The sequence below is a fragment of the Mya arenaria genome, chromosome 9, assembly GCF_026914265.1.
Source record: "Mya arenaria isolate MELC-2E11 chromosome 9, ASM2691426v1".
NCBI lineage: Eukaryota > Metazoa > Mollusca > Bivalvia > Myida > Myidae > Mya > Mya arenaria.
In genome coordinates, this window is record NC_069130.1 from 29,353,572 (window position 1) to 29,372,656 (window position 19,085).

A 19,085-nucleotide genomic window follows, 5' to 3' on the forward strand; every position below is an offset into this window, starting at 1 on the left:
CATTATATCAATACCTCGACTAAGAGTAAGAAAACTAGTTATATCACAGTTGTATAATGGTTATTTAAATTCACCAGGAAATTCAGTTAAATCAAAACACTCTAAAGATATCATAGCAGACACAGTGCCAACAACTTCAGCAGTACCAAACAAAGAGGTGATCACCCAGATAATGACTACCAAGAAAACAGATATTACACTGAAGCAGACAGCACCAATCGCTCTTATATCTGAACCAGCCATCCCGGTTACCACATCACCAACTATTCAAGCAACAACTGGATATATTACCGCATCAACAACAATTGCAATACCAGTGAAAACCACGCCACAGAAACCTCTTGTAACTTCAACGGAGAAGAGCAAAGGTTTGTAAAGGATTTAAAGGAATTGCCAGAATGCAATATTTAGGTTCTTAGAGCCAAAACACAAACGCTTTCATGTCTTTTTAAATTTGCCAAGCAAACATGTTTTCGTTTATCAATGTTTAGGTGTGTTTTACAGCAGAATAATTTTACATAAATAAGTTAAAATATATTTGCATTCAAACATAAAAATCCTACTAGATTAAGAATAGCTTCCGGTGTATAATGCTCTAATCAACCGTATTGACAGTAATATTGGGCGGATCGTTCAGAACTTTCATAAAATTAACAACGTTGTTAAGGTCATTGTTGTCCACATCGTAACTGCTCGGGAATACCCTCAATGGACACACTTGTGATCCTCTGTTTTTCTAACAAGGTTTGAGACAGCTGTTTTAGCTGTGTTTGTTTATATCTATATGTGTGAGCACATCATCGATCAAATGACGATTAAGAGTTAACAATGATGTCGTTAATTACTTTGGTAACTTTCACAACGTTCTGAACAATCGGCCGATTGTCATGTGTGTTTAGGTTATTACTTCTATTTTAAGAAAAACAAAATGCAATTCTATAACCAGGAAGTGAATTTCAGTCATCCTTTATTGATATTTTTCCTTTGTTATAAAGACATCATCAATAGTCCACAAGTCATTGCCAATTGGAAATTCTGGAAAGTTTTTGCCCCAAAACATGTTCATATTTATCGATAGATATTTCCGTTTGAGTGAAAACGGAATTCTAATGAAAATCTGATAAAATGTTCCTTCGTAAAAGTTAACGCATCTAAACATGAAGCAAGAGGTAATGAAAGTATGGTTTACGTTTGCAAAATATTGTATCTAAATTTAAAAGTTTAAAGAAAAATAAAGATTTTTTTGTTGATTGCATGTCTTTTGAAAACCTTAAGCCTCTACATGATAGAGAGAAAATATGCTAAGATACTCATGTTACTCTGTTTCTAGTGATCGCATTGAGTTTATCAGTTTTAAAATCAGGCTGAGGTGTCGAATGTATGTAAGATTTATTAAAATAGACGACTATTGATTCACGGCTGACTAAAGGAAATGACATCTAAGGTAACCAGGTTACAATACAAACTATTTTATAGCCTTTCATATTCATTGCAATTTATTATAACACGTTCGTGTAATATTAATTATAATATTAATTATGATGGCTATGGTAAAAGTGACCAGTTTACGATAATTGTGCATTGTTGCAATAATACTGTCAGACGACAAATGAAGAATAATGGAAGACATTCCTCGTATAATATTCAATTTATACCATTTTTGGCTACTTTTGCATGAACTATTGCAAAAGCAAATGTACGAACTTTTAAATTCTGAGATAAATTTGATAATATCACAAGCTTGTGTGAACATATTAAGAATGCAAGCGATGTGCCCAACATCAAAATCATAATATCTCTGTGAAAAAATGAGACGAACTTCAGACAAATACATTTGTCACGTGGCTTTTTTAACAGTTTATAAAAACATGGCTTACTAATCGTTCCCATAATGTCAATGTTAGAATTTATTCAAGGAAATGTATCCGATTCTTGTGTAATTTTACTTCAAAAGCATTTTTTATGTAAAAGTAACATCCTCATTCAAAATCAATACATACACATGTATTCCAAACATAATTTTTTAGCGTTTAACCTTTTACTACTTACTAAATAATGCATTAACGAAAAATATCAATAATTGATAAACTGTAATTTACTATCGTCTCATAAGTTTGAAATACCGTATTTTCTGCACATTTCTTCAAAATTAAACTCGGTATCCTTTATAAAAGCCTTTGTTTTTGACATGTCATCATCCTTCTTGGTATATTTATTTAATTAACTGTGTATTAACCGTGGTAAATCTTATTTGGGAGTAAGAGTGTATCTTTAATTTCAGCTCCAGTGAAAAAGGAGGGCAACTCATCTTTGGCCAATCTGAGAGCTGGGTTAGCGGACATACTCTGCGCTTTTTGCCAGCGTCATTCATACAGAGATTGTATTCTCCGCTACTGCACAAATACGCAACCACAGTTTAATAGGGAAGTGTATTACATAACGAGTCCCGCCTTTTAGATCCTAACTTCCTAAATGACAATTTAAAAGCACAAACTCTAACATTTTGATAGACATATCGTTAATATATTGTGTGTTTTTTTCAAAATGCTTTGTTAAAAAATATGTTCAAAATATAAATATATTAATATGTCGATTTTTGCAACCAGTTTTTTGCAACCAATTTATTAACAATGTTCACTGCTATTTAAGAAAGCATCAACACGACATACTCATTAAGATGCTGCCCAAAAGATCTCAAAATATGCACAAGTCCGATTCGGGAGAAAAGCTCCTGGCACCACACTTTGCCGCAATATTGAAACGAAATAGTAACCAGCCTGCAGTAGAAGTGTTCTTACACGGTACCACATTCTCCGATTTTCGAAATATGTCCGTTAAATGAAATTATCAAATAAAATATAAATCATACTCTCTTTTGTTCATGTAAACATAGGGCACAGCTCCACCACGGAAGTGTCGACAGCTCTTTTTTTTGCACCACCGTAAAGTGGTGGAGCAGGCGTTTAGAGGCCGTGTACTTGTAAACCATATAAACAGTGTTGTCTGCTGTGGCTCCTTCTGATTTTCTAGGTAGTAAAAATATTTGGTAATTTAATGTTAAATAGTTAGATACAAATACAAGTATCGTTATATTGCTTGGTTTAGCGGTTTTATACTGTGACATAGAGGCTACAGACGTGTTACTTTTATCTTGTTAAAACGATTGACGTACATTGTAATTTTATAATGCACCAGTCATTTGTAACCATGTCCCCCCCCCCCACATACTCATTTCCGGGGGTATACCGGGGATAGCCGGGAAAATGGGCCATGTTTTTTACCTTCCAGGTAACCCCGCAGTGCCGGGTGAATGCAGTGGTTTTGTCTCCTCGCCAAAAATAGCGGGGAATGGGCTTTACATAGGGTCCCTGGGGTGAGGGGACATTTGGCGGGGATTTTACCAGCACCCGGGCTTGGTTGGACCGGATTTCAAAGTCCCCGCTATTCCCCGGGCCTGGGTAGGGGGCGTGGTTACAATTGACTGGTGCATAAACGACGAACGTAATCCCGCTAAAACGACTGGGTGTAACGTTTAAACGACTTAAAAACGCATATGTCACCTCTATGCCACCGTAGTATTAGCTCATCTTTAAAACAGGTTATCACCATGTGAGCGATTAATCCATGGGGCGTGATTTCTGACATGAAAAACTATGTAACTTCATAATGAAACTGTCACCAAGACAGATTCGTCAAGACGAACTAGACCAAAAACTAATTTATAATAATCAGTCACCTTATTACGAAGAGCAGCTAACAGCTGTTGAACTGTCACATCTTATGACAGGCCTTGTGGCCCATACGTTGGTTTTTTTCTGACATTTCAATCGAAAATGTGTACAAGTTATGACTGTGTTAAGGCCACACCGATGAGTCAATTTTTTCATCAGGTATGAGAGTCCTAAAGCCCAAACACTTATAAGGCCTAATAAAAAAATACAATTGGTTCGGGTAACCGTTTTTATAGTCAGTTTGATTTTTTTTTTGAAAAAAAAAAAAATAAAAAAAATAATAATAATAATTATAATAATTATTATTTTTTAATATGAAGTTTAAAACCTTAAATGATTGTACAGAAGATAACTTTAACACCATTTCGCTAGGATAAAATATGACATTCTTATATAAACCTAATAGAAAAAAAGCCTACCTACCCTACCTATTTTTGAAAAGGATGATACCCTAACCGAACATTTTTTTTCTAGGCCTAACCACTAACATCTCAAAATATAGGAAAGGTTGGTAGACTTTTTTCTATTTAAAAGTATTGCGATAGTGTGTGATTCATGGATACAGTATTCTAGCACACCGGATGGGCATTTCCGGTGAATTCAACCGGGCTGGAAAACTCTTTCTGGCATCCCCATGCTAGATGAGCCAAGGGCTTTGTCGATTCTTTTTATTTCTTGTATTATACACTTTATGTAAGCATAATTATGATATTTCTATAGACATTTTCCATAAACATTAACGTTACCAAAATAAAGCTTCAAAACAAAACAAAATAACCTTTAAAAGACGTCATATTGAAGGAACTTTTTGAAGTATGTAGTAAATAAAAATTACTGCGCGTCATTACATCAGTTTACATCATCGCACGCGCTTTTTAGTGAAATATACAAACATGCGTTTTTTTCTATGCCATTTATTCCACAAAAGAGTAATTTAAGGTATGCTAAAACAATATCATATATGTGTGTCTGGTCCGGATAGAAAATTCTCCTACCTCTGATAAGTAGATCCATTAATTTAACCATGCTAGAAGTTCTTATCTTGCCCACGGGCGAAGATAAAATGCCCGTATGGAACTTCTTTTATTGGTCACCACATTGTAATTACCTCCCTTGTTGAAGACTGTCGTCTGTAGCGCATCATGGAAACCTTGTCTGGTGGCAATATTTAGAACGCTAATTAATTATTTCTCGCTTCAAATGTCACCAGAAAACAGTTTTCACGCACCTTTCAAGAAATAATGCTTCACTCTTCTTAGAACTATTTAAAGACCGATCAGACCATTTACATACTCTGAATCACTGCGCGCATATCCATGACAACCACGAAATATTGCATATCCGTACGCAATTATTTTCACTAAGCACAAAAAAGTTCCAGCAAAAAAATACATTCGGAATGAACCTATCTTACACTCTCGGCCATGGAAGATACTTATAATCCGACCTATGAGCACGCTGCGTTGCCGGAAACTCGGCAAGCCTCGATTACTGGCAACGCAGGTGCCCTCGCGTCGGATTTTTCTATCCGGACCGGAAACACATGACAGTTATAATTATTTTTTTCCATTCAAAACTCTTCGGCCATTTTTATCGAAACAACCTCGGATGTACGCCGGTACATCCGTTGAAGTAGTTCGTATTTTTTTAATTATATCATAATGGAATGTAGTGTTTTAGAGATGTATTTATTGATCTAAGTTTAAATTGATTGCCAGTGAAGTATATTATTGCACACATAATTAAGATTCTTAAGAGTTAAGTCATAAAGTTTAACTGCTAAATAAAATTACTACGCGATCTACTTACAGTGGACTTCAACGTACCGCTTTTTGAGTATGTAAACCGTCAAAATAATCCGAAGATGTTTTCGATAAAAATGGCTTAGGAGCTCCGAATGTATTTTTTCATGACGGCCGAATTCAGCGGAAATGCTTATCCGGTGTGCTAGAATATAAGTATCTTCCATTGCCGAGAGTGTAAGATAGGTTCATTCCGACCCGAGCGTAGGGTGTTTTGCGGAAAGGAGGTTTACCGAGTTTCCGCAAAATACCCTGCGCGAGGGTCGGGATGAACCTATCTTACACGAGCGGCTATGGTAGATGCTTTTTCTCCCACTTCAGTTAATCAAAATTAAGTAAAAATGTATTTTTTGCTGGAACTCTTTTGTGCTTAGTGAAAATAACTGCGTATGGATATGCGATAGCACGTGGTTGTCATGGATATGCGCGCAATGATCCAGTTAATGTTAATAGTCAAATCGATCTTTTTAAATAGTTCTAAGGAGAATGAAGCATTATTTCTTGAAAGGTGCTTGAAAACTGTTTTATAGTGACATTTGAAGCGAGAAATAATTAATTAGCGTTCAAAATATTACCATAAGACAAGATTTCCATGTTGCTACTGACGACAGACTTCAACAAGGGAGGTAATTACAATGTTGTGACCATTAAAAAAGGAGTTCCATACGGGCATTTTATCTGCGCCCGTGGGCAAGATATATAGGATCTGACACGAGTTGTCATTTAATACAAGATTTTATTAAACGATTTCATGAAATTTGTTAGTAAGCGAGCCTCTGGCGAGAAAGATGTTAAAGATGACCGAAAGATGTTAAAAGTTGGTTCAAGTAGCTCCCTTGCCTGGCGCTCGGCATTTAAAGGGTAGTGCTTGGAAAAGTGTTGTACTCAGTACTGGTTTAACCCATGAAAGTTGTATCCCGTGTATTGGTGCTTTACACCGAGCACGTACAAGAACCAAGATGTCTCTTCGAAAAGCTAGGGTATCGCACCCGGGTATCCTTGTATCCCACCACTGTCTCTTCAGCTCGCTGTCCCTTCAGCAAAAAAGGAGAATTAATTGTTGGATTTGTTAGATTATTTTGTCCAATAAAGGTGAAAATAAGTGCTTGCACTTTCACGGGTTATCCTTGACCGCAAGGTCTAAAGAAATACAAACATACCAATACATATATGTATATTGTTATGCGATGAATTGCGATTCGAACATATCCTAATATGTTGCGTTCATCGATTGATAAATGCATTTAAGGAATGGAAGTTGAGGCGTAAATATTTCAGCTTGAACAATATGATAGAGCTTCTGTATGCAGCCATTACTTTTTGAATTTCTTCAAAACATTGATACCGCAGATGGTCGTTTGTTTATTGTTTCAAATGTGTTTCAACACATGTCTAACACAATGTATTTTTTCAAAGTGAGCAAGTTTTCGGATGGAACGAACCGCCTTCGGAGGGTGTTTCGATGGTTTCAAAAACAGTTTTGGTGTCGTGAAACAAACGGTATAAACTCATTTTCATTTTATTTGAAACTGTCGAAACAAATAATCATTTCGGCAAACCAATATAAAACCAAAACTAGTTCATTACTAACAAAGGGCGTTTTTTGTTGATACCAAACTGGTTTGAGTTTTGGTTTCGGCGGTTTAGAAACCTGTTTCGAAAGTTTTGCTCGAAGCAATAACGCATGGTTTTGTGTACAACTTCAACAGCATGAAGAAGCTCATGCATGTAGCCATAATTGATAAACTCCTAAAAACAGTCATACCGCAAGTGGTCGTAAAAAAGGTTTCGATAATTTTAAGAAACAGTTTTGGGTTTCGTTCAACAAACGATTAAGCTGGTCTTCATTTCTTTTAAGTTGTCGCAAAAATACACAATTCGTGAAACAAATATACAATTATTAACTAGTTTATTACCAACAAAAACGCATCAAAACGCCTTATATTTTAAAAAGGAGTCCCTTTACGTCCATATATCGTGAAAGTATAGTTGCCAAACATCAAAATGGCTCTGTTATAAGTACAACGCAATTCATTCTATAAACTCTGAACATGTACCCCAAGGAATGAAGGTAACAGTGTTCTTTCGTGTACTGCACTTTTTCGTGTCTCTGTCATTTGAACCCGCCCATCCCTGTCGTGTGAGCTATTGAGTCAAACTTCCTCTTTACAACAGTGTCATCAATAAACTTCCTCCCAAATGAGCCACTGGGAATGCCTGTCATGTCCAACCCGCGCCTATGCATGTAGAAGGGTACAAACAGTCCATTATATTCCGTGGACAACTTTTTGTAAGGCGTGGACGAATATGGCGTAGATGGCAGAGAGTATTTGTGCGACTTTTTTGATACCTGAAATAAGAAATCAATATCTTTGCTCACAACTTGTTTGTATGTCAGTATTGTTATTCTGGCAGTGCACGCTTGCATTTATGTACTTGTATTGCATCTCCAAAAATATGAGAGGAAGATATCAAGTAGAAACCATTTTTTATGTTATCAACAGCACATTAAACCCTACATTCACGGAACGTTTCTACAAACGTGGCTACATACCAAAATTATACATTTAAGCCACAAAGCCGAGACACAATCCGTACGAACTTCTCCACATCAAATAATAACACTACTAAAGGTCAATTGTCAAAAAAAGAGTCTCATTTCAATACGTCTTTATATGGGCTTGCTGCATATTAGGCTTCATCAGTATACGTCGTTCATAAATCAAGTGCTTTGTGGAAACCATCAGGTTTACTAAAAAGGCACTTTACCGTACTTTCATGTTTTAGCCACGCATTATTCCTAACTCAAGATGTTAAAGCAGAGGCTATCCCACTATCATGTAAGCCACAATGTTACGTCAACTCCATTTGAAATACAGGCAAAGTAGAGGGAAAATGTGTGTTTTAATTTGTATTTAAATCGACTGAACACTTCTATTAGGAATATACTAACATACACAATTTAATTTAAAATATGCCCATTTCAACGAAAAAAAAGTCGTTTACGACTTTTGGGTAAGATTATAATTTTAAATCGCAAAAACAAACAATATTCTTAAATTGAATAAAAGTATAATACAGGAATGTCGAGGTTTTCTGCGACGTCTGTCTCGGCATCAACACACAGTCGAACACCTCCTCCAACCGTCAGACAGTCTAGGCTCTCAACTACCTGCAAACAAACGAAGCGAAAACAATAAGAAATACTGCCATCTTTTCGACAATATATATATTGGCGAACACTGGAAGACATGAGGGCATGCTTTCAAGAACGTTTGAAAAACAGGAACAATCCGACCATTATCGTTCAGGTTTCACGTAACATTAGGTGCAAAATGACGGTTTTCAATTTTTGTCTAAACTTGGTATTATATTTATATTTCTTCAATTATTTTGTGAAGAGTAACATATACACTATTAATTAATAACTAAAATTCCGGTTAACGAATGTGTCAACTGTCGGGAACAGCCAACCATTTACAAGTTATTGATCAGAAACACCTTTACAGTTAAGGTTACCATGACCTTGAACATTCACATCCTGACCCCAACATCAATAGGTGTCATCCACGGACCATAACCAATGTGTAAGACGTTGCGTACGTTGTTGGCGTACATCGGGATTTTGTTATTTTTTTACACTTCAATGCTTCATGAAATTTGTTATAGAAATATGATTGTTTATATTCTTTTATTACAAGAAAGGCAAAACCATCGCCATATTAGTAAATGCGATTGCATGTATGTTAATAATAAATATAAATTTAATTCCACATTATGTTTTATAACAGAAACGTCAAGTAAGATGTAACAGAATTTACCAGTGCGCATTATTGAAAGGCTTGGAAAATTAATAAAACTATTTATTTTCCGCCAAAAAATAAGACTCGGTGACGTAACGTCAACTAAATATGACGTAATTTAAAGCATATCCAGTTCAAGACTTCCGGTTAAAAACGGCAAGCGAAAGACATATCAAGTTAAAAAAGTAAGATTTTATTTTTTCCCGCGACCAGATTTGTTAAAACTTCTGTATTTTGTTTATCTATAGTATGTTTTCTATAATATTTATGTCTGCAAAAAGTACATTCATTCTACCTTTTAATTAGTAAGTGTTTGTTCTTTTTTGACTTTGATTTTAGCGTTTGATATATGTATACTTTAATCTAGCCGCGATGTCACACGTGTCAATAAATGCAAAAAATAAATTAACGAAGTTGTTACGTGCCGAAATAATTAAAGAAATATGCGTTTGTTTATAAAGCTGCAACTACAGTCTAAAAGTACATATAATTGTCTACAGATTTGTGTGCAAGTTGAATATAATCTGAATTTAACACAAGAAAATTGCAAAATCTAGCCACGATGTCACAGCCTTGAAATTAATGTAATGTCGACGTTATGTTTGAAAACTAAATAACGTTTACGTATTACGATTATATCCGAACATTGCAATATAATTATAATTCAATCATAACTTATTTGATTAAAATGAAATTCAAATGAATAATGTATAAATACTTTATTCTCCACTATTTAGATGAAGTTTGAAACTGGAGCAGAAAAAATAGCCTACTATCGACAAAAAAAGAAAGAGACGATTCAAATATACAAGCTTCATTACTACCATCAAAATGCCGAAAAACTTAACACGCATAAAAAAACAACAACGGTCAATTAAAGAAAATGTTGTTTCAAGCTCCGCCGAAAGGAAACGAAAATCAAGAGAAAAGATATCAGAAAAAAAAAACGTAACAGAGAATATCAAGCGAAATACAAGGCTAAAAGCAACGTTAGGTCCGACACCACATACACATTTAAAAACAGAATGGAAAAATGCAGACTGCTTAAGAAAATCAAAGATGTAGTTCCAGGAACACCGACAGCACAAAGAAAGATTTTCAATGAATTAGTGAAAGAGAACACTCCGCATACAGAAAATGGGCTTAGTGAAATTATTGTAACAAATGTTAAAAGTATGGTGACAAATTTAAAAAAAAAGAAGTGACGAAGCAAGAGCTGCGATAAATATTCTGACAGCAAGTGTAAGCGGTGAAAACTTAATAGAATCCAAGTATCAAGTTCACACTGCAAGGAAACTAGGGCTAAGAAGATGGAGGGTTACTGGCGGATACAAGAAAAGAACAGTATACTTGACATCCGAAAAGGCATGTTATACAGCAACCAGCAGGAAAGCCAGAAGTGATAAGCTTACTGACGCAACGAAACATAACATCTATAATGCATGGCTATCTCCAAACAACTCACGGCCGACCGGAAATAAGGCGGATGTAAAGCGTCTAAGAACCGGATATAAGACTTACTTATCTCACTCTCTTTACATAATGGAAAAAACGCAATCTGAAATTTATGAAGATTTCAAAATGACACACAGCAACATCAAAATAAGTCAACGATGTTTTGAACGATTGAGGCCATTTTTTGTTCAACCACTACGCCCAAAGGACCGGAACACGTGCTGCTGTCGAAAGCACGTAAAGGCCATACTTCTGTTCAGGAAATGCATGGAGTACAACAGAAAACATGACCGCACTCAGCTATCATACGAGCACCTCACAGACGTGGTACAGACAACGATGTGTCCGAAACCGGCCAACTCTAAGTAAAACCGTATAGAATGCATTCGGCGCACCTGTCCGAACTGTGGTGTACACAAATCACCACTATTTTCAGAGTCGGTTCCAGATACTCAATCCGTAAACTGGGAAAAGTACGAGTATGCACGGGTTAAGGTGACAGAAACCATTGATAAGAAGAAGTTAATGATGGTTAAGAAAAACACGTCCGCTGCCGAAATGTTCGATTATTTTCGTCAGTTATTGGTCACATATTCTGAACATCAGTTCAGTGCACACTGGCAGCAGGAACAATTGTCAACACTGAAAAGCAGTTTGCAGATGAACCAATGTCTCGTCATTCATGACTTTAGCGAGAACTATCGTTGTATCGAGAAACAAGAACTGCAGTCGACATACTTTGGGAAAACAGAAGTGTCAATGCACGTATCTGTTGTATACAGGCACGCTGTTTTAGAATACGATCATCTTAGTAAAGACACAATTGTCACTGAAGTATTATACTCAATAAGCCCTGACACAACACATGACCATTACTTTGTGTCAAATGTTCAAGACAGAATCAAACATCACCTTGACAACGTCGGTTGTAAAGTTGACGACATGATTGAATTTACTGACGGGTGCTCTTGCCAATACAAGAGCAGAACTTGCATGGGGGTTTCAACATTGCTCTGTGAGAAACATGGTTATAAAAGTATTAAGATAGAACAAAAATTAATTTAAAAAAAAAATGAGTCGAAGCGGAGTATAACTATAAGGCTATCAGCGCGGACGTCGACGACGATCGATACAAGACAAAGGAATCAGTATGCATCAGTATATATATATATATATATATATATATATATATATATATATATATATATATATATATATATATATATATATATATATATATATATGTACATTAGAGTTGTTGTTGGGAATAAAATACGATTTGTGTAAATATATAACACGATACATTCTTGGTACATTTTTCTAATACATGTCTACATTATAAGAATTATTATCTAGTTGTTGTTTTTTTTAAATGTTCATGAGGAGAAAACATTCGCATTTTCCAAAACAATATCGCTTCTCGTCTCCAAATTTTAATTTCCTAGAAAAATAATTATTGTAGCGTTATTCAGCAAGACTTGCAATGTGATTTGTTAACTGTAAAAAATCACGGAAACTTACACTAGACATTTATATGGCTCAAAAAAGTCAATAGCCAAATATAAGCTAAACTGACCAGTTTTTTTCTTGTAATTCTTATGCCACTTTATCTTCACAAGTTTGTCTCACTAATACTTACAATTATTATAGGTGATTTTTATAGGTTATCGCATATCCAACCATTATGTAGTTGCCCAATGAATATACACACACTATCTGAGATGACCAGTTTTTAATACAACGTTGCAGGCATGTTCACCTGTACGTTAATAAGATGAAAAACGACTGTCTCGAAACAGCATGTTTACGGGACGAAACCCTTCTTATTGGCATAAACAGAGAGATGTATACATGTAAAATGCATTGAAATGAGCATGGATTCTTATAAAGATTTCACCTCTCGAGCGTTAAGGACTTAAAGACACTCAAATAGTGAACAAAATTGATGAACATGTTTTTCCTGCTAGCAAATAAAGTGGTGTACTGTGGACTAGTTAAAGTGACACTCTAATTCAATATCAATACATACACATGTATAACAAACATACAATTTGAGGGATGAACCTTTAAATACTAACTAAATAATGCATTTATGGAAAATATTAATTACTGATCACAAGATTTTAACCGTGTATTTAATAGCTGAAAACGCAAAATATTGAATGATTGGTGAGTGCTAAAATATTTACTGTGATTTAGCATCTCATAAGGTAGAAATACCGTGTTTTCTTCACCTTTCTTTCAAATTTAAACTTGGTATATTTCATTAAAAACATTGTTTTCAACATTTATTCATCTTTGTTGGTATATTAAAACAATTGTATTAGTTGTGGTAAATCTTATTTGGGAGTAAGAGTGCATCTTTGAAGATAAGGCAATATCCATAGTGTTGTCGATAAATGACGAAATGCTTCCATTCGAAATAAATAAAATCAAGATGTTGTCACATTAGGGTTGTGCCATTTCCCTCCGTTTACGGCGTTCATTTCAAATGAATGTTTGTTTGAATTCATTCGTTGCTAATTTTAGTTTCCGTCTGTTTTTCTAGACATTTATTGCGCCGTGTGTCTTGCAGTGCCAATCATGGAAGCTCTAACAAACGTTGATTAACGCCACAAATAATTGGGAGTCTTATAACTTAATTACTGAAACAAGATTACTTTAGATAGAACTCATTTGAATTCCGTGGTCGATATCTAAGGAGCACCCTTAAAGTTGTTCGCTGATTTTAATTTTAAAGAAATAAGATTGGTCACTCGGAATACACTCATTCACTTATTTAGACTGTAAAGTAAGTGCAACGACTACAATAATGCAACCAAATCAACAGGCACATAATAGCCAAAATATTCCACTGAATAGTGTTTGGTGGTTTAACGTGACGTATTGAGACCATACGATCACGCATAAACAACATCCACATTACCATCAATGAAACACGTTTTATTAAGGAAATCCATCAATCATAAATACAAACATGCTACTTGTAAAGTTTCATATTAATGTCAAAAAGCGTAAAAAATTAATCTGTCGGGCTCTGTGTCTACGTTATTTCGCAGCAGTTTTCCGCTTCCTTGCACCGTTCGTCTTTTTGGGAAGCCATAGTGTGTGTATTTTTAGCATGTTAAAATCACGTGATGAGTGTTGATAAATAAACCGACTCTTTTTTAAACTGCGACTTCAGTACGTGTATACCACGTGATCAATTACGTCATATATGCTACGTCGGAAGGCAATATTTTGTTTAAAATCAAAGATAACTTTTCGCTTACTTCACCATTTTAAATGAAACAAAGGCCAGTCTATGCAGCTTAAAGAGCACCGCCTTTGTTTTATAACCGGGGCTCCGTAAGCTGCATAGACTGCGATATGTTTCATTTAAAATGGTATTAAAGAAAATGAAAAGTTACCATTGTTTTAAGTCTTCAATCCAAGCAAAATATTGCCTTCCGACGTAGCATTTATGACGCAATTTATCACGTGGTATACACACACTGGACTTACGGGTTGGACAAACCAGGTTAATTTTGAATAAGAAAAGAAACGAACACAAAAACTGCAACCAATGTAGAGTAAGGTTCAACAGTTGTACACAACGATATACATTTTATGTAAGTTTTTGAAAATTTTCGTTTTCTTCTGGCAATTGTATCATCTGAAGTCCAGTCCCTTTTAATCACAATATAGGTTGACGCAAAAACTATTTTTATTAATTTCAATGCATTATCATCTTTAACTCATTTGACTTAAAAAAACAATAAAAAAAACATATAAAAAAATATGAGGTACAGATAAAAATAGCCTTTATAAATGTTTTTTTTTTTAATTGGGTTAAACTCAGCAGTTGAAGCCTATGCGCGACATTTGATGACCTTTCAAGATATTGTTGAACCAAGCCTAATAGATTTTAGAGCATTCGAGGACACGGCCATGCCATGGCACGTGCCGATGGGAACATTGATGACACGGCAATACCATGGCACGTGCCAATGGAAACACCGATGGCACGGCAATGCCGAGGCACGTGCCGATGGGAAAACCGATGGCACGACAATGCCGAGGCACGTGCCGATGGGAACATTGATGACACGGCAATACCATGGCACGTGCCAATGGAATTACCGATGGCACGGCAATGCCGAGGCACAAACACCGATGGCACGGCAATGCCGAGGCAAGTGCCGATGGGAACATTGATGACACGGCAATACCATGGCACGTGCCAATGGAAACACCGATGGCACGGCAATGCCGAGGCACGTGCCGATGGGAAAACCGATGGCACGACAATGCCGAGGCACGTGCCGATGGGAACATTGATGACACGGCAATACCATGGCACGTGCCAATGGAAACACCGATGGCACGGCAATGCCGAGGCACGTGACGATAAGAAAACCGATGGCACGACAATGCCGAGACACGTGCCAATAGAAACACCGATGGCACGGCAATGCCGAGGCACGTGCTGATGGGAACATTGATGATATTGCCGTGCCAATGGAAACACCGATGGCACGACAATGCCGAGACACGTGCCAATAGAAACACCGATGGCACGACAATGCCGAGGCACGTGCCGATGGGAACATTGATGACACGGCAATACCATGGCACGTGCAAATGGAAACACCGATGGCACGACAATACCGAGGCACGTGCCGATGGGAACATTGATGACACGGCAATACCATGGCACGTGCCAATAGAAACACCGATGGCACGACAATGCCGAGGCACGTGCCGATGGGAACATTGATGACACGGCAATTCCATGGCACGTGCAAATGGAAACACCGATGGCACGACAATACCGAGGCTCGTGCCGATGGGAACATTGATGACACGGCAATACCATGGCACGTGCCAATAGAAACACCGATGGCACGACAATGCCGAGGCACGTGCCGATGGGAACATTGATGACACGGCAATACCATGGCACGTGCAAATGGAAACACCGATGGCACGACAATACCGAGGCACGTGCCGATGGGTACATTGATGACACGGCAATACCATGGCACGTGCCAATAGAAACACCGATGGCACGACAATGCCGAGGCACGTGCCGATGGGAACATTGATGACACGGCAATACCATGGCACGTGCAAATGGAAACACCGATGGCACGACAATACCGAGGCACGTGCCGATCGGAACATTGATGACACGGCAATACCATGGCACGTGCCAATAGAAACACCGATGGCACGACAATGCCGAGGCACGTGCCGATGGGAACATTGATGACACGGCAATATCATGGCACGTGCCAATGGAATAACCGATGGCACGGCAATGCCGAGGCACATGCCGATGGGAACATTGATGACACGGCAATACCATGGCACGTGTCGATGGGAACATATGTCATGGCACACATCGACGGAAACGTTCGATGACACGACAATGCCATGGCACTTGTTGACGGAAACATCGATGACACGACAACGCCATGGCACATACCGAGGGGAACATGGATAACACGGAAATGTCATGGCACATGCCGACGGGAACATAGATGACATGACAATGTTATGGCATATGACGATCGGAACATTCGATGCAACGACAATGTCATGGCACATGCCGACGGGAACATCGATGACACGACAATGTCATGGCACATGACGATGGGACAATTTGATGAAACGACAATGTCATGGGTACATGCTGACGGGAACATCGATGACACGACAATGCAATGGCACATGACGATCGGAACGTCGATGACACGATAATGCCATGACACATGCCGACGGGAACATCGATGGCATGACAATGCAATGACACATGCCGACGGGGACATCGATGAACATGCCAATGATATGAATTACATGCTCATCGACGGAATCATTTACAGAATCATTTAAATAGAGCTATGAAACACGACAACGTGGGTACAGACGGGCACAGTATGTCTATGATATACGCTGACTGTGGCATCGATGGACGTGAAAGCGACACGGAGAAGGACGATGGGATCATGGACGGAATCGGCAGTGACATTAAATATGAACACAAGAACATCGACGGCTAGGCAGGGTTATGACAAACACAGTCAAAAGCATCGACGGTCACGGCAATACTATTTGATATGCCGACAAGGACATCGGCAAACACTGCAATGATATAAAATACAACCACGGGGCCATCGACGGACATTGCAATGATATGCAAATAAACGCTGATGGAAACAGTGAAGAACTCGTACATGACATAAAACACGACGATGGTAACTGTAGTTTTGTTGTTTTCATGTTTAATACAGGGGCGATCCAGGATCACATAAGCTTAAGTGCGCCCCTCTCGGACGGATCCGAAATGAATTAGGCTCCAAATTTAACGTGGTGTAAGGAGTGTCAGGGTCCTCCACTTTTGTTTATATTCGGTATTGTAAAACAAATGTCATGTCATCTTAAAAAAACACCGACCAACTGCTAAAATCAGGGTCGAGCCACTTCAACTGAACTTCTTGTAAGGATGGCTTTATTGCTGGAAACATAATACATGTACATGTAATTATCTATTATCTATGCAACGGATACTATCAAGTTTGTGACGAATGCTACGTCGGAAGGCAATATTTTGCTTCGAATAAAGACTTTAAACAAAGATAACTTCACTATTCCTTCACCATTTTAAATGAAACATAGCGCAGTTTGCGCCGCCTTTACCAGAGTTTTATTGAGAGTTTAGTTTCTTAAACCACTTCGACAAACCTTTTCACAATACGCTCGTCTGACGGAGCACTGTCAAAACATTATTTTGGAAAGAGGTTAGTCGACGGTGGGGCTCTTTAAGCGGCATGGACTGCCATTTGTTTTATTTAAAATGGTGTCGTAAAAGAAAAGTTATCTTTGATTTAAGTATTCATTATTCTACCCAGAGTTTGTATCAATAAGACACTCAGACAGGTCTGATTAGCGGGTATCAATGTAAAGTTCTTGAACATGTTTGTTTTTCCAACGTTGGTAACCCCGTTTTGTATCATAAAGGTCACGCTTTACATACTGCGGGGTTACCCATTTTAACTTCGAATATTACTACAAACATGTACTCATTTGGATTCAATGTATCTACACATGTAATACAATTTACATCACAGTAAAACTAATTTAATTGCAACGCACAAGTCGACAGCGGTATATTTTAATGATTCTAACCTTTTTATATTAAGATGAAATAAATCTGAATTTCACAAAACTGTTTGTCACGCTTTTGTGGTTTCGTTATAAATTTTATAATTCATTATAGAGATGATAACATCACAAATTACGTCGAAGTCCTACATTAGCAGACCAAATATGCATCGTACGAGACATTACTACAAGTGTTTGATGTTTTTAATGTAATTAACTACAATGCACGTAGATCGTTTAGAAAAACAAAACAAGACAAAACCGTTCTGTATTCTCATCACGTCCTCTTTATAAACAAAAAGTCATGAACCGAGTAGAAACAAACTGTATAACAATTATAATGATCATCATCAATTATTATTACTATAATTGTTATTGTTATTATTATTATTATTATTATTATTATTATTATTATTATTAAAGTTAGTATTAGTATTTTTAGTGTTTTTTTTTTCCTTATTGTTATTAGTTATTTATTTATTTATTTATTTCAAACGTTTACCTTTTTTTCGCCAACAGGTCTTCCGAAAACAAAGGTTGCCAGCCACATCCATGTGAGGACGGCAGACATTTGTTGTTTACACATAGCAATTATTCGCACACCAACCAACGCCCTCAAAACCAGTTTTCGCTCGCACTGTGGAAGGCTCTGTGAAGCCCGTTTATATAGTTCCCCCAAACTACAGAATCTTTTAATGATGTGCGTCAAGTTTTCCCACACAATAACGAACTGGGGTTCTCTACGTTACAGAGGGTCCAGATATGTTGACAGTATGTTCAATTGACTGAATGAAAAGGTAATTAATCTAAACCCGGGTTGTCGTTTTCGGCAGTAGGCTCGTATTGCATCAAAATGTGTAAGAGTTAGTTAGAAAATAAAAGGTTTTAAATACATGTAAAAATGCTTTCATGGTCCGCCAAGATATTAAACTTCAAGACTTTCTTAGGAATTTTTTGCTGGTTTCTGAAAAAAATGGTATTCCGAATGCTGTGTGTCTAAATATGATTTGCTTCAACTTTAAATCGAAAACTCGCAGTCCACCGTAACGATTCGGCCATCTCCGGCAAGCTTTTCAGTAGACCTCGGAAATAGGCTTTGAGATATACGAAAATGTGATGAGGCCGCCGGCGATTGCCTCAATTATCAT

At 37.2% G+C, this 19,085-nt stretch overlaps 1 protein-coding gene across 1 annotated transcript; it reads right to left on the minus strand.

Annotated features, from left to right (window-relative positions):
• Positions 1-7,040: 7,040 nt before the first annotated feature.
• LOC128245350 (uncharacterized) lies at positions 7,041-18,691 on the minus strand. Its single transcript, XM_052963486.1, has 3 exons — positions 18,440-18,691; positions 8,613-8,705; positions 7,041-7,883 (listed from the first exon to the last, which is right to left on the minus strand). The coding sequence occupies exons 1-3, from the start codon at positions 18,521-18,523 to the stop codon at positions 7,647-7,649; spliced, it is 414 nt and encodes a 137-aa protein (XP_052819446.1). The 5' UTR covers positions 18,524-18,691; the 3' UTR covers positions 7,041-7,646.
• Positions 18,692-19,085: the final 394 nt, after the last annotated feature.